At 37.1% G+C, this 15,934-nt stretch overlaps 1 protein-coding gene across 7 annotated transcripts in view; it reads left to right on the top strand.

The window, feature by feature from the left end:
* The window catches only part of LGI1 (leucine rich glioma inactivated 1), a 28,952-nt gene extending 20,526 nt beyond the window's left edge, over window positions 1-8,426 (top strand). For all 7 annotated transcript variants that reach the window (XM_063163506.1, XM_063163507.1, XM_063163505.1 and 4 more), the window contains 6 exons: window positions 772-843; window positions 946-1,017; window positions 5,043-5,114; window positions 6,339-6,508; window positions 6,922-7,086; window positions 7,171-8,426. In XM_063163506.1, the coding sequence (XP_063019576.1) occupies window positions 772-843; window positions 946-1,017; window positions 5,043-5,114; window positions 6,339-6,508; window positions 6,922-7,086; window positions 7,171-7,988 (1,369 nt within the window). In that variant the 3' untranslated portion in view covers window positions 7,989-8,426. The remainder of the gene's footprint in view (window positions 1-771; window positions 844-945; window positions 1,018-5,042; window positions 5,115-6,338; window positions 6,509-6,921; window positions 7,087-7,170) is intronic.
* Window positions 8,427-15,934: the final 7,508 nt, after the last annotated feature.

Here is a 15,934-nt window from a genome sequence, read left to right on the forward strand (position 1 = left end):
AGATGTGCATGTAGTATTCCACTGGGGTGAAGTTCATCGTGCTTTATGATGTCCCACCACATTAAAAGTGTAGCAGTCCAGGGCTAGATTATAATGGACAAATGCTAACATGGCTGATAAGCATGAATAAAGCTGGAAAAATCAATGCTAGTCCACTTTTAATGCTTACAAAATTACATAAAATTAAATGTGCTGCTGGTATTTTTACTGTTAGATGCATATGCTAAGAGTACCTCCAAGAGGTTTAGTGAGGTCTTTAAAATATTTTTGACTTGAACACTGACTGAATTTAAGAGATTTTTCTTTTTTTTTTCCCCCAGTAATTTTCAGTACCCTCAGGTTAAATACACTCAGAAGTTTAACTTAAAAGTTAAAGGATTTTCCTTCCTGCCAGTGTTGCAAATTCAACCTGATGTCAGGGTAACCAGCAATTTAAACCAAGACAATTTAAACCTCTGTAGTACTTGAAGATTTCATTGTTGTCCTAGTATATCTCCAAAGGCACTTATACAATCCCATTGTTTTACTGGCATGATAAACCCACGTTAACATCCCACAGAAGTCAAAGGAATTTTATCAGATGGCCCCAGTAGACAATTGTTGGATCCTTCCCTTTGCACCACACTGTGGTGCAATATTTCAGCCTTACAGTCCTATAGTGCTTGCACAGAAAAAAACATGAAACCAGGCAGTGGAAATTGGGCCTTGCTGAACCATTTTCTAAAGCTGCTGATAACCTAATGGTCTTTTGTTTTGCATTTCCTTATGCAGGTTGTTTACGTCCAACACTTTTGATGTTATTAGTGATGATGCTTTCATGGGCCTTCCTCATCTAGAATATTTGTGAGTGGACAAAAGTATATTTCCTGGCATTATTGAAGAGAGTGGGTGGGCTTCCAATTTCCAGGCATTGCTTGACCAGAATCACTTTATGACCCATTACAGGTTCATAGAGAACAACAACATTAAATCAATTTCAAGAAATACTTTCAGAGGACTGAAATCTTTAATTCACCTGTAAGTAAAGTGATTGAACATATTACTTTGCATATTTAATATAGTAACTGAACCACTGTATTGTTTAATTTCTCATTTTCACATATAACTGTTCATAGTTCTTTAAGTGGCATTAATAGTAATTTGATTAGAATGTGTTAATCTTTGTGTTTCCACCAAAGACTTCCAAACTGGTATGTGTAGAAGGCGAAGACACAAACAGCTTCCAGGCACTACATGTTTGGCAGTAGTTCCCTGACTTTCTGTGCTTGGAGCACAGGGGATTTCCAGCTGAGCATGTAGGAGCAGGGAGAAGTATGAATTGGGAATCTTGGCGCTGGATGAGGTCAGTCCCAGTTTGGGACTTGGAAAGGAGGAAGGTGGGAGCTGTGAGTAGGAATGTGAGAGGCTGAGGAACGGACCCACACCTCTTCTCAGGTACCCCAGTCTGACATGCATCCTGGAGAATATTACAGCCATTCTTGGGACAGGCCATCACTCTCTGTGCCCTGTTCACTTATGACAGTAATAGTATACAGAAGAATTTGATTAAATCAAACTTGAAAAATCCCACCCAGAGCAATTTTGGAGACTTGCAACAAGATATTTTTGTTATGGCTTACTGATCTACTTCTTCCATTCTGCACCTACCTTCCTCTGCACCCTGTCCTCTCCTGCATGGGAGCAGGAGCATCCCACAGTCAGGACCTGTCACACACTGGCACTGGGATGTGCTCACTGTTCCTTGTGTGCTGCTCAGCCCTTTGGCTGTCCCTGCCTTCTGACCTGCTGCAGCCCCTTGCTGCATGAGCTGGGAGGGAAATTGCTCCAAGGCACTCTGGATGCCAGTGTGCTGTAGGAGCAACGCTCCCCATATCCTCAGCAGCAGGAGCATTTCTCACAGTGGCAACAAATACCTGCAACATTTCACTGCAAACAAGAGTAGCTTCCTTGTCTCTGAGCTAGGAAGACAGTTTTTATACAGGCTTTTGTCTCTTATCTTACAGCAAGTTTATCTTGTAGCAATAATTTAATTTAATGAGGAGTACATTTTTTTAAAAACAAAATACACACTATAAGAAAACAGGAAAAAAAATACAAAACAAGAAAAGGAAAAAAATCTGTAGTGTGCCTGGCATGGGTTTATACCCAGTTCTGAGCATCTGCATTCTGAAGCATGTCATGTGGTGTGTGTCATAGGCAGGGGAGGGGATCCTGACCTTTTGGCCTTAACATGATAGCCTCCAAGAGGGTTTTGAAACAGGGCCATTTAACTTTCTCTTTCATATATTTTGACAGAGGAGAGAAAGCAAACATTCCATTTTAAACAGTTAATGCATAAATATAATAGTTGAATTGCAATTCACCACATCTTCACCACCTAGTAAATGTACCATAAAACACTTTATGCTTTCCCTTTTGGTCAGGACACGATTCACAGCTGGCTGGAGCTAAGCCTACTGTGACTGCTCATGTAGATAAAGTTACTTATGGAATGGCTCTAGGTCTGAGGAAGAGGAACGAGAGAGGAGAGGGAAAGAGGTACATAAAAGGGCTGTGCACATCCCATAACAATCCATATTGGAGGTACAGGCAGAATTATACTGTTGTTAGAAAAAAAGATAGCTGGATAAGGCTGGTAACTGGGACCCTATCTTCAAAATATTTACGCACATGAATAGCTTTATATTCACAAGTGGGTCCAGTACATTATTTATCATATTCATTTACTTATTTAGTAGCTGCTGCTGCCAGTGAACAAATTGCTTTTCTAAAACAGAGAAGGCACAGTTTCTTCTCCACAGGAAGGCTACCATCTTGTCTTGCCTGTTACCTTGGTTTCTGGGGATGCTTCAGGAGTTTCACAAGAGAAAACATACACAGAAGACAGATCCACATTTGAGGAGCCATTGTCATTTGCATGCACATTTTTGGGACATAGATGTGTGCATCATGCTGCTATTGTCCATGGAGCACTATTCACGAAGACAATGAGAAATTTGTGGCAAACAACTGCAAATGCACCACTAGTTTAATCTGCTTGAAGAACCACTCCCCATCTTTTGGGGAAAATTGCATATACACATTAAGAATGATCCATTTGGCACCCTGAGGCAATTTTCATTTAAGGAACAAGAGAGTACTTGTGTACATAAAATATATTAAAAAGAATCATAGTAAATGAGCATGCAAATAAGTTCTATGAAGTTAGGTAAGATGAACTTTGTCCTATTTATTCTATTTACTTTCTTTTCACAACATAAATTTTGGAATGCAGTAAGCTATCCAAACATTTTTACTTCTATAATGCAATTAACTTCAATAATTACAGTGTGTCCTTATTGTAAAAGAGAGACATTTAGAATTTATTACTGTGCAACAGGACTTATTTGCTGACCAGAGTACATTTAAAAACAGAAAAATTTTTAAAAGACTGCATTTTTTTTTACTAATTTACTAATTTAATGTCAGAATCTTACAGTTAGCATTGGATGGCAATTTCTATTCACAATGGGTAATTTTGATTGCATTTCTCTCAAAACTGGCACCATTAGTTTACCTGCATGCTTGAGCCAACCTTTACTCTCTTATTATAATCTAAATACCCCATACAGGACCATCTAGGCAAGACAGTGTTTTAAAATATGTATGTTTTTTAACAGTGGACATAAAAGGCATGATTTTCAATCAAAAATTGGCAAATGGATAAACCTTACTTAAATTTTTCTGTCAGTCAGGTACCCATGGCAGCGATGAACTCCTCCTACTTCCAAGTACACCCTCCCTTTCAGTTTGCTATATAATAACATATAAAAAAAATATAGGGCATTAAACTTGTCTCAGCTTGCAAGTGCACACAGCTTTCTCCATGTGGGTTATCTGATTTTTAAAGAATTGCTTTGGAGTATGAAATTGCACATAAATGAAGCACATGATACATTCACATACAGTGTTACAATCAGATGTACTTTGAAAGTGGTGAAGTCAGAATGAACTAATGGAAGCATCCCATATTTACTGTTCCTGATCAGACAAACACTTAAATGAGGCAGCAGACCTAGTACATGTGGGCTTGTTCTTGTGTTTTAAGTATGTGCCTAAATGTCTTTGCTTGGCTGGAGAAATTGTGGTTGATAAATAACATTTATGTTTACAAGTTAAAACAGAAGAGGTTCCAAGTCTTACTAGCTACAGATTCTAACTGGGATCTTAATCAAGAATGATTTCTTTCCATTTTTATTTCTTCTCATAACTAATAAATAATTCTGTTAATTGGAAGAGGCATAGACTATACCCCACAACATGATTATTTTTCTGTCATGCCCTGTGTGACATCTGAGACCTTTGGCAGGCTCACAGAGGCAGTCAGACTGAAATGTAATATACGGTTTGTTCAAAGCCTGCTCACATTTCCTTGTCACTTTTACTAGCTGGAATACTCACTGAATTTAAACAAGTTTTCCCAACATTGAAAACTGGGAATTAATATTTTTTTTTTTGCTGGTGTAATAAACATTTACACAGGCACATGCCAGGAAAGCAATTCACACTTATCAACAATTTATTGCCTATTACTGCATATTTTCAAAAACTATGAGCTAAACCTAAGCCCATCAGCCCATATTAGTAAGATTTTCTTTCTAGAAGAGGTACAAGAAAGTGGGGAAATTGCAGTGATGTGAGCACCATGTATTGGGATCTTGTAGGGAAAACATCAGTAGATCCAATCAAGACTAATTATTTTAAAATGTTAAATGGTGTTGGCAAAACACCAAAGGTGATAGCACTTTTTACTCTGCTAAGTGAAGTATTGTAAATGCTGCAAAGCTGCTGAAGAGTGAGAAAGCAGGAGACATGGCATTTTAATGGAAGGAAAACTCACAAAGCAAATGAGCTATTCTTAAAAGCAATCTTTTAGAACTAAGTGTTGGAGAATGCCAGTGTTCTTTGCCATAAGTAAAAACCCCACACAGTATATCACAATTTGCAAAAATGTGTAGTTTCATGAACAACTAGCACTAATACTGAGGTGTTTTCTTTTACAGGAGTCTTGCAAATAATAATCTCCAGTCACTTCCAAAAGACATATTTAAAGGCTTGGATTCTTTAACAAATGTGTAAGAAAGCAATTATTTAATATTTTAATTATAATAGAAGTATAAAGAGATTATTTTAGAGGACATTCTGAGTAACCATTCACACCACTAGCCAGTAATAGGTCTTGTTAGTGGGTAGAGACTACACAGCATGAGTAGGCTTGGGTTTTTTTGTCTGCCGGTGTTGAGAATTTGTGATGGCTTTGAATATTCCACCAGTTATGAAGATCAGTAATATTGTTAGTAATTATGTAATAAAGCTGCATGTTCATTAAGATTTCGTGAATAAGAAGGGAGGATCCTTAGGGATGCATGAGAGAGCAAGGCATGCAGGGAAGGTAGAAGATACTTAATGGAGTAACATCTTAATGTGCAAAAAGTTCCTGGGAAAGCTAACTTTTATCAATAAAGCATGGGTCTAAGTAAGTATCCCATACTAAATCTAATTGCAACCATATCAAAACATCAAAATATCAAAATATCATATATATATATATATATATATATGATATATATATATATATGTATATGTGTGTATATATATATATATAAAAATACCAGTAAAAATCCTGTTCCATCTGATCTGGTATGATAAGCTCAGAAAATCCTTTGCCTGCTCCCAGTGTTCGCAGGTAGGCTGAATCCCTGGAGCAGAGCTGCAGCAGTGAGATGTGGCCATGGGCAGTGGATCTGGAGCATTACTTGGCAAGGCTGAGCGTGGCCAGGTGGTTACACAGTCTGGTCCTGGCGCTCGCCTGTTCCTGTACATACAGTCACAAATCTGACTGAAGACAGCTGTAAAGGCCTTAAACAGAATTCCTTTGCTTGTATCTCCTGAAGCCCTAAATGAGTGTAGCTAAAGGAGATGGTGAATACTGATGGGCTGACCATCAGGTTACATTAATTCCTTTTTTTTATCCAAAATTCTTCTACTGAGAAAGAGTAATGCAAAGGAAACAGGAGTCCATTAGTATGGGAGACTTTTTGTACCTGTAAACTTGGAGAAATAGATAAAAACTTCTGACTGATCACCAAGTTAAGGTCTCCTTGATTACCTTAATGTAATTAAATCTGTGTGGGTTCTGGTATGTAGATTTAACTATGGGTCAGGATAAATTAAGTCAGGAAGGCCTCAAGTAAGAATAAGCAAGAGGGCACTTATTTAATAAAAGCCTGTTTTGTTGGTCTCAAGGAGAAATACATTAGCTGACTATTTCTTTTCAATGCATGATTTTTTTGTTGTAGAGATCTTAGAGGCAATGCATTTAATTGTGACTGCAAACTCAAGTGGTTAGTGGAGTGGCTGGGCAGCACCAATGCAACTGTTGAAGACATTTACTGTGAAAGCCCACCAGAATATAAGAAGCGCAAGATCAATAGCCTCTCTCCAAAAGAGTTTGATTGCATTATTACAGGTAATGTGCCTCAAATTATTTAATCTTCTTAAAGCCAAAGCTGTAGATTGTCATTCTAGACCCCATTTTTGCAGGAATGCTGCATTCTGGGTGGAATTTCTACTAAAATCAATATAAACTTTGCTGGTCTAAGTCTGACATGGGAATCATTTGGGAGCAGGGTCCTATATTTCAGTATCTACTCAAACTTTAGTATGTTACATAATGATTTGGAAAACTGGGACATAAAACAGTACCTCTTTTTATTGAGAAATATTGAAAACCAAATTGCAGTGCTCCTTTATCAACAGAAAAATTCTACTAGTGATGAAATACTGTAATTTGTAATAAATTGGTATCTGATAAGCAGATGTTTTTTCAGTACAGTATGTAAAGTATCTCTGTAATTATCATCTGTTGTGTACAATTTGCAGAATTTGAAGTTTATCAGTCCCTGCCATACCAATCTCTGTCAGTAGATACTTTCTCATATATGAATGATGAACATGTGGTTATTGCTCAGCCTTTTACTGGAAAATGTATCTTTCTTGAATGGGACCATGTGGAAGTGATGTTCAGGAATTACGACAACATTACAGGTATGAACACTGCTTGACAAATAACCTTACAACAAATTATCCAAAAAGTGATACTAACCCTGTCTCTTACTTTTCTTTTTATAGGTACTTCAACTGTTGTGTGTAAACCTATAGTTATTGAGAGTCAGCTGTATGTCATTGTCGCACAGCTGTTTGGAGGCTCCCACATATATAAAAGAGATATTTTTGCTAATAAGTTTATAAAAATTCAAGATATTGAAATCCTTAAAATCCGAAAACCCAATGACATTGAAACTTTCAGGATTGCTGAAGACTGGTATTTTGTTGTTGCAGACAGTTCAAAGGCTGGTTTCACCACGGTTTACAAATGGAATGGGAATGGATTTTATTCCCATCAGTCTCTGCATGCCTGGTACAGAGATACTGATGTGGAGTATCTTGAAATATCTGGCAAACCACATTTAATTCTGTCAAGTAGTTCACAAAGACCTGTAATATATCAATGGAACAAAGGAACAAATGAATTTGTTAAGCGGTTTGATATTCAAGATATGGAAGATGCATATGCAGTGAAGCATTTCAAGGTGAAAGAGGACGTGTACATTTGCTTAACAAGATTTATTGGGGACTCTAAAGTAATGAAATGGGGTGGTTCAGCATTTCTGGATTTACAAAGGATGCCATCCCGAGGGTCAATGGTATTCCAACCGCTTCAGATAAATAATTATCAATATGCCATTCTTGGAAGTGATTATTCTTTCACTCAAGTCTATTATTGGGATGCGGAAAAGGCAAAATTTGTGAAGTTTCAAGAATTAAACGTGCAGGCACCAAGATCTTTCATACATGTCTCCATCGATAAACGAGATTTTCTCTTTGCTTCAAGTTTTAAGGGAACTACATTGATTTATAAACATGTCATAGTTGACTTAAGCGCATGACACTCATAATTCTGAGATTACATCAGACTTTCTACCGTAAGTGGACAAAATGAACTAAATGCATGATGACTCTCTTATCTTACTTCCAAATGAATGCCTTTAAAAGTTGAGATTGCTAGAACAAAGTATTACTAGTATCTTCATCTTTAATTGTCAAGTCTAGTGGTGTTGGAAGTTGCATTTTTTAACAAAAAGAAATTAAATTAACTGTTCTTTGCATCCACAATATGTAAATACATGTGCAACTGCATCTGTTGCTATAAAGAATATTAAGATGTACTTTTCCATTTATTTATTCACCTGTTTGAAACAACTGCCAAATAAAATGTTTACATTTTGTGTCTTTCACATTCCAAATATTATTTGCAGGTGATACTTTTTATTTGTGTATATATTATGCACACATAAAATAAAGCCAAGAAGGCATATTGCCCAGTGCAGTGTTGTACTGCATAGAAGATGCATGAAAGATCAGGTGGGTTTTACTAATAACAAGAAATTCTTGATAAAAATACTGCATTGAAATACAAGCCTATAAATTATCACCTGGGCAATCCTTGCACTTATTGGAAACTTCACTGACTTAAACAGACCTCTAAGCAGAAAAAAACCCTTCAGTTATCTAGATGTGCTTGTAGGATGAAGGGTTCAGTTATACACATCTAATTGTAGGCTAGGCCTTTGTACTGTGTGTAGCTGTTTCTAAACATCTACAAAGAGCTTGGCAGAATAAAAGACAAGATAAAGGTCTGTGTTTGTTCACCTGATGCTGAAGAAGCACAAAACAAATATCTTGTACAGCACTGGGGCTGTTACTATGCTGAAAGCTAGAAGAAAAGCTTATTTTTCAGCTAGCATTATTTCTGTAGCTGAACTGTCACAAATCACTTGCATGAATTCTGTGTCCTTGTCAAGTCTTTCCACTGTAATTGCAATTATTTAGTCTTCAATGAATTTATTCCTTATTCTGAATGAAGCTAGTGAATGGGAAGTAATTTTTTTCCACTAGCCTGCAATGAATCTTAGTACCAGGTAGTTCTGAAATTCAGGGAACTTTGGATGTGTAGTCAGTTTGTATAGTGTATGCAGCTCCAGGGAAGCTAACTACATCTGTTAAATTGTGCCAAATCTGAATGTGGCATGGAAATCTATCACAAGCTCAAAGTTAAAATAGTCTTTTGTTTGTATTCATCTAGTGCACCATTTGAGAGAAACCTACACTGATGCTGAAGATGATTTGTTGCAGCTCAGGAGGAAAGCTCAAGTTTATTTTAGATACCTTTGCATTACTTAAGTTACCAAGCATTGTGCTTCAGTGCCATCTTTAAAACAGAGACATGAATACTGTGTTCATTTCTAGACATTTCTACCATTCACAGATGTTGACTGGTGAATAAAACTAATCATACTGTGCATGTCAGCTAATCACATGAGCTGATTAATGTATATTTAGGAAGTCAGTCCTAAACAGTATGCCTCTGTAATAGATAATGGAGGTTTTTTTTATATTTAATGTTATTTAAAATCAAAAATTCCAACCTGAACAACACTACTCTAGTAAGTTAATTTTTCTGGTGTCTTTTTATCCATAGCTGCATATGCTCGGCTAAGCATTTGGCTTAGTAACTACCTGTTCCATAAGTGTTTACAATGTGAATAGAAAGATTTTAAACTATGTTTCACAGCTGAAACTTCCCAATTGTTTCTTAAATACATTTCCAAATATCATCTTAATAAATACTCTCTTGTTTGGCAGTTTCCTTTGTATGTCAAACCATATTTCCTTTATATAGTTTTAGCTGTTACATCAGCATGATTTCAAACCCCAGATGAAGCCAAATAATAATTTTTTTTAATTTCTCAACATTGGCTGCATATCTGTGACTGCCAACTCAGTTTCTTCTTCAGTGCCCTTTGCATGGGAAAGGAATGAAATATAAACATGAACTCATCTCCAATCTACCAGCAAACCATTAAGTGTTTTCTATTCCTCTTGTCTTCTGTTTCAATCTTTTACTTAAGGTCCTATTGAATTATGTGCACTGGTTTTTATCTGATTTTTCCCATTATACTTGCCTACATGCACTCTCTATCAAATTATAAAGATAATGGCTGTGCATCCTTCTCATTATGAACATATTATAAACATCTGGCTGAATTTAAGTGGAGTTGGAGAAACTTGCTAATCTGCTACCAACATTTATTTACAAACAGCATATTGCCTCACAGTGTACCTTGAAAAAGTTACATTTCATGGAAATATATTCCAGAACCAGCCAGCTGTGCTGGCTAAGGCCTATGCTATCATAGTGCTATGATTGCTCTCCTGAGTTTTACCTCATTCTGAAATGATGTGACAAACTTACAGGAATTCACTGTTACTCCTGGGTTTAAATGAGGAATTTAAATGCCTGCAAGGGTGTGAGTCACTAGAATTTTACATTCACAATACATATAAAACTCACCATGGTGCAGTGGAGGGTGGCAAGGGATCAATCTGCTGGAGAACACAACTGCAGTACCAGTTTGGTTGTTCCTTCAGAAAATTTTTTCCTATAGTCAAGCACTAGTGATTTGGGAAGTTCTTAATGCCTATGTCATTTTTGGAAGGTCAGCTAATTACTATAAAATGCTGAATCTAAACCTGTTTTCTTTTGAAAATCCCTTTGTCTAGTCCATTATGTCAGGTGGAGACTCACAGGGACAACAGCCAGTTTCTTATTGTGTGACTAGAGCATTTCTTTGTACCACATAAGGAACTGGGGTATTTTTAGAACAGGACCCATAATCCTTAACATAGGAAAGTGTAAAGGCTCATTAGGTGGCTCCCTGTGCTGTTTCTTCCTGATTTCAGAGACTGGGCATTTTAACAGCTCATCTGAGCATAAAGCTAAGGCCTATTCCATCCTGGTTCTCTGCTCAGTACTCCTTCTAATATCAGTGGAACAGTCAGAAAAAAAACTAGAACAGAACCTTTCATCATATATACATTGATACTTTTTAAAAATGCCATTTTTTTCAGCAAAGTCTATGTTACTTATGACTGACTGGTTGTCTTCTGTAGTTTTAATGGATTTTCGAAACTCCCTAATTGTTTTGTTGATGACTGACAGAGTATGCAAGGTACTTAACGTATTACAGAAGACAGTATTGAAGGTTATTAATGGATACTGCTGATCCTTGATGCTGCTTAGTAATGTTAATGTCTAAGATAGAAAAAAAGAACATTAGTGGAATACTATTGTATTCCTACAACTACTTCATTAGATTTTTAATAGACCCCAAATATAAAAGAATATGCAGCTCTGTACTTGGGAAGAGATATATAAAATACATTCAGAATACCTGATACTATACCATGTGTAACTGTTTTTGTCTATTGCAATGCCTAGGACTTGAAGTTTTTTTTTGTTTCTACTTTATTTGAAAAATATTCCAAAAAGCACTCTTCCTACTAAGAAATAAATTCGATAAGGAAATATCTTGTTGTGTAAGGTAACAAAACAAACAGAAATGCATTGTTGGTTTGTACTTCATTTTAATTATAACTTCTCCTAAATATTGAAATTTTTAAACTTTATTTGAAGGGGTTGTAACAGCCACTTGAAGTATGCTTGAGGATGGGAAACAATTATTAGCATAGTTAATGATGTGTGATATGCTTTGATATGTTCTAGTGGGAAGCTCACTAACAGCTGTATTTATGTATATACGCATTAAAATATATTGTGTTAGCATTCAATGAAAAATAAAGACTATTTAAACTATAGAAGTAACAAAAAGTCCTCAGACTGACAATAGCACCAAGAGAAAGCAGAGAAGTCAGCATGCCCAAAATGTTACAATTAAGAACAGAGTATAAGCACTCAGCAAGTTTCAAGAGAGTGGAAGTTTCCTCTTTCAAGGAAGTCTTTTCCTTTCCATGAAACACGTAATGTGTTTCCCCTCAGTGGGGAACCCTGAAAATCCAGATAATCACCCAGTTCTTGCAAAATACAGTAAGAGGCTTACAAACTTAATGCACTACGTCCATGATCCTAATATGTGGATTTTTTTCCCTTTTGACACCTCTCTGCTACATCAGTCTCAGCCCTGGTGGCACAAAGGGAGTCGTGAGCACTCCACTGCCCACTGAAAGCGCCAGGGCCCTGCCAGACAGAAGTTAAGCCAGGCTCAGCAGACGGAAAATGCAAACCCAAGCACTCGATTCACTCAGCTGTTGATGCCTCCCCCACTGCCTAGCAGGTTTTCTCTCTGATTTGTTATACATATTGCCAACAGTTCCCACTACCTTTCATCTGCCTGCAGGCCTTGCCCTCTCCTTCCTGCTGATCTGGAGACCTAAGTGTGGCAGTAAAGCTGTGATTTAGACTCCTATTGATTAGAATGGCTGAATGTGTTCTTGTGGCTGGGAACTCACCGATAAATGTGGAGGTCTTGGGGAGTTCAACTCCTCCAGACCGATCTGCCGTACACTGCCTGACTTACTGCTAATGGCAACTTTTCTTCCTTACTGATGACTCTGAATTCTAATGGCTGGTGTTACAGGCATGTCTCTGTTTATAGTTCACTTAAACAAAGTGCTCAGAGGCAAACCTAACCCTATTTCTATTCAGGAATTTTCCTGAAATGAACTGGAACTACAAAGACCTCCAGTGTGCTATACAGAAGTGGTGTTGTATTTGTGCTTTGAGACTCTGAATCGCTCCAATTAGTTATGGTAGTGTAATACTTCTGTCTTCAAATTTGTTACAGTAGAAAGCAATTTGCCCCTAAATATGCATATTTATATTCATATAATTGTTTATTTATACTCCAAATAAACGGAAATGGATGATAGTATTAATTACATTACTGTTCCAAATCTCCCATTCATCAAATCAATTTCTGAATTCTCAAAAGTTGTTTTCAACTCAGCCTTACTTTATTCTTCCTACTGAATTATTTAAATTGAAAAAGGACTTTCTGACCCATTCTCCCTTCCTGTTCGAATGCCTGGATAGCAACACCAGTATGTTAGCAAGTTGTCAACCTGCCCAGATGGTGAGCATCCAAAAATACTGAAAGAGCTTCAGAATAAACAGGCTGATCTGCTAAGAATACATAGTCCTTCATTAAAAACCATTTATGTGCAAAAGAACTAGAAGTAACAAATATTATACTTATTTTTTAAAAAAGCTAATGGGATAAATAACCAGTGGAATTTCAGGCCAGCAAGATCCACATTTCCCTGAAATTCTAAATGAAAATGGAAGTGTAAAACTTCAGGGGAAATTAGGTAACTAAGCAAGTGGGACAGGATGACTAGTGAAGTTGAGAGTCCAGAAAGGCAAAATACTAAACATAGGAAAGAAATGCTCACAAGTCTAAAATTAGCAGTAAAGAAAGTCAACTTGACATTGTTGTGAACAACTCAGAAAGATACTGATCTCAATGTACAGCAACAGGAAAGAACAAATAATGCTACCACATGTACAGGATAATAGGGAGACTACAACAGTACATGTCATGGCAAATCACTGCTGTTGCCTTATTTGAGATACTGCATGCAGTACTCATGTAGTCATCTCAAAAAACTCTGCAAGGTAATTAAGGACTCAGAGAGATGTGGAAAAATTTATTGAAGGAAGCACTTGACACTATCAAATCCCAAGCCCTAAACCAAAATACCTTCCTCCCAAAAATAAACTGTGGCATTCATTGTCATAGGCAGTGACATAGGTGACAATAATACAGCATTCAGAAAGTCAAACATGGATAAATTACATTAAAAAAATTCTATCACTTTAGTACTGAACAAAATTGCTCTTTATTAGGGAAAAGAAGTCTTTGCACTTCTGTGAGAAACATCTGGTTGTAACCATTTGGGATGAAAAGCCAAGCAGCTGAATAATGACTGTGCTCCAGTATTGCATTTCCTATTTTCAGTTCTTGAGACACAGTGCTCAGAAATTAGCTTTGTTGCTGAGGTCCACAAAACAAAATATATAAATGGCCACAGCCATTTAGAAGCATTTACAATACTGAGAATGTGAACATGGAGAAAATCTGTAAAATACCAGCAACATAATTCCTTGAAATTATGTCAACATTTAAAAAAATTTGGCAAACAATTTGCAAGCACTTGAGAATGTAATTGCACAACTCAGGCTGACTTCAGCTATGTAAGTCATGACAGAAGTAGATTCCCATGGGAAGATCAGAACTCAGCTTTTTATAAGCCTATTATTAAGATTTGAGTATTAGAGCTGTAGGAATATTAGTAGCAAAGTACCTTATGATTAAGCAGGTAATAGTACTGTCCTGTGAAGGAGTAATTTCTAAACCACAGAAGCAGATCAACAATTTTGGAAAAACTAACAAACAAACAAACAAACAAACAAACAATTCCCCTTGTCACAGTTTCCAAAAACCTGTGTAATTTGAAACCCTTATCCTGCCCTCTTTTTTCCCCCATATACAATAACATAAAGATACTGCCCATTCAGGAAAATCACTATGCCTATGTTGCTCCAAAGTGTGAAACAAAGAAGAAAAATGATAAATCTGGAACAGAAAATTTAATTGCACATGTGAATATGTAAATTTTCTGACAGACAGACTACTACTAAAAAGAGAGCATCCTTTTAATGTTTACACTTGAAGGCATTAGCTACATGGATTATAGATTACAATCACAAATAAAAATCCTCTGCTTCTAAATAATTCATGTTCACTGACACAAGTCCAGTCTTAAATCTTATCATTAACTTTTTCTTAGCATTATTTAAGATAACAACGAGTCCTTAAAACTAAACTCACTTCAAGGCTGAGACCAAGAAAAAATATCTGGTAGAACAGCTGCTAGAAAAGCTTTGCCTTTTTATACAGGGTTCTGGACTATATCAAACTGCAACAGCACTATGCTAATCATATTTTATTAGCTTGAACCAAATTGGAAATGAATGTTTGTTCCAAAATAACAACTCATTTCAGAATTTCTGTAAAACGATTTTGAGAGCAGTGATGCAATCAGAGGATCTAAGAGTAAGAAAAATGGAAGCTAATTTCTACTGTCTATCAAAAAATCTTATGGGTGTGGTTGTGACTTCATCCAAAAGTTGTATAAATGCAATTAAGCAAAATTGCAAAATAATAACTTAAAGAATGATATGAACTGCAAAAAACTGGCAAGACTATTACAAATTAATTATGCCATAGAGATATCATTCTGTACAGCCAGAGCTCCCTTGAGCCAGTAAATTGCAAGGGTCCTTCCTTTTCTGAGAATACCTGATAGCCCTCTTTGCTCCTGCACTCAAAGCAGGAGCAAAGGCACCCAGAAGCTGCCCTTGGAAGAAGAGAACGAGCTCCAGTCATGCCTCAACAGAAACAATTTCCTTGAAGTACAGCCACAGACCAGAGGCGTTCCTCTCAGTGACAAGGACAACTCAGCAAGGTCTTGAGGGCAGCAGCTTGTGCATGTCAGAACATTCCCACTTTTGCTGGTATTTCAGAGGGAGTAATCAGCTTGTGTGTGTCATCAAACCTGAGCTCACTTAGCGTCCACTTGCTGGGAGCCAGGAACAGATTGCAGAGGTCAGCACACGCCGCAAAAGCTTGGTCAGCCCATTCCTAGGGGGCTGCCACTCTGGCACTGTTCACAGGATCTGAGCTAGCTGAGGTTACAGGGACATAAAAATAACCATTTGGAGTTAGACCTGGGCTCGTGTGCTCCAGTGTCCTGCCTGCTTGGTGATGCTTATTAGAAAACCCAACAATATGGAATTACAACACTATGATTTCCCAGTATACCCTCTCAGCCTCCTGCAAGAAAGGAAAAGAAACCCTGCTTCTTTCCTGAAGGAGGTGATCTTGTGGACAGCAAATGCCCAGAATAGGTACATCCCTCATGCAAGGCAGCAGCAGGGTTTTTGCTCTAATGAGGAACGCTCTTCTGCATTGCG

The sequence above is a fragment of the Melospiza melodia genome, chromosome 9 (genome assembly GCF_035770615.1).
Source record: "Melospiza melodia melodia isolate bMelMel2 chromosome 9, bMelMel2.pri, whole genome shotgun sequence".
Lineage (NCBI taxonomy): Eukaryota > Metazoa > Chordata > Aves > Passeriformes > Passerellidae > Melospiza > Melospiza melodia.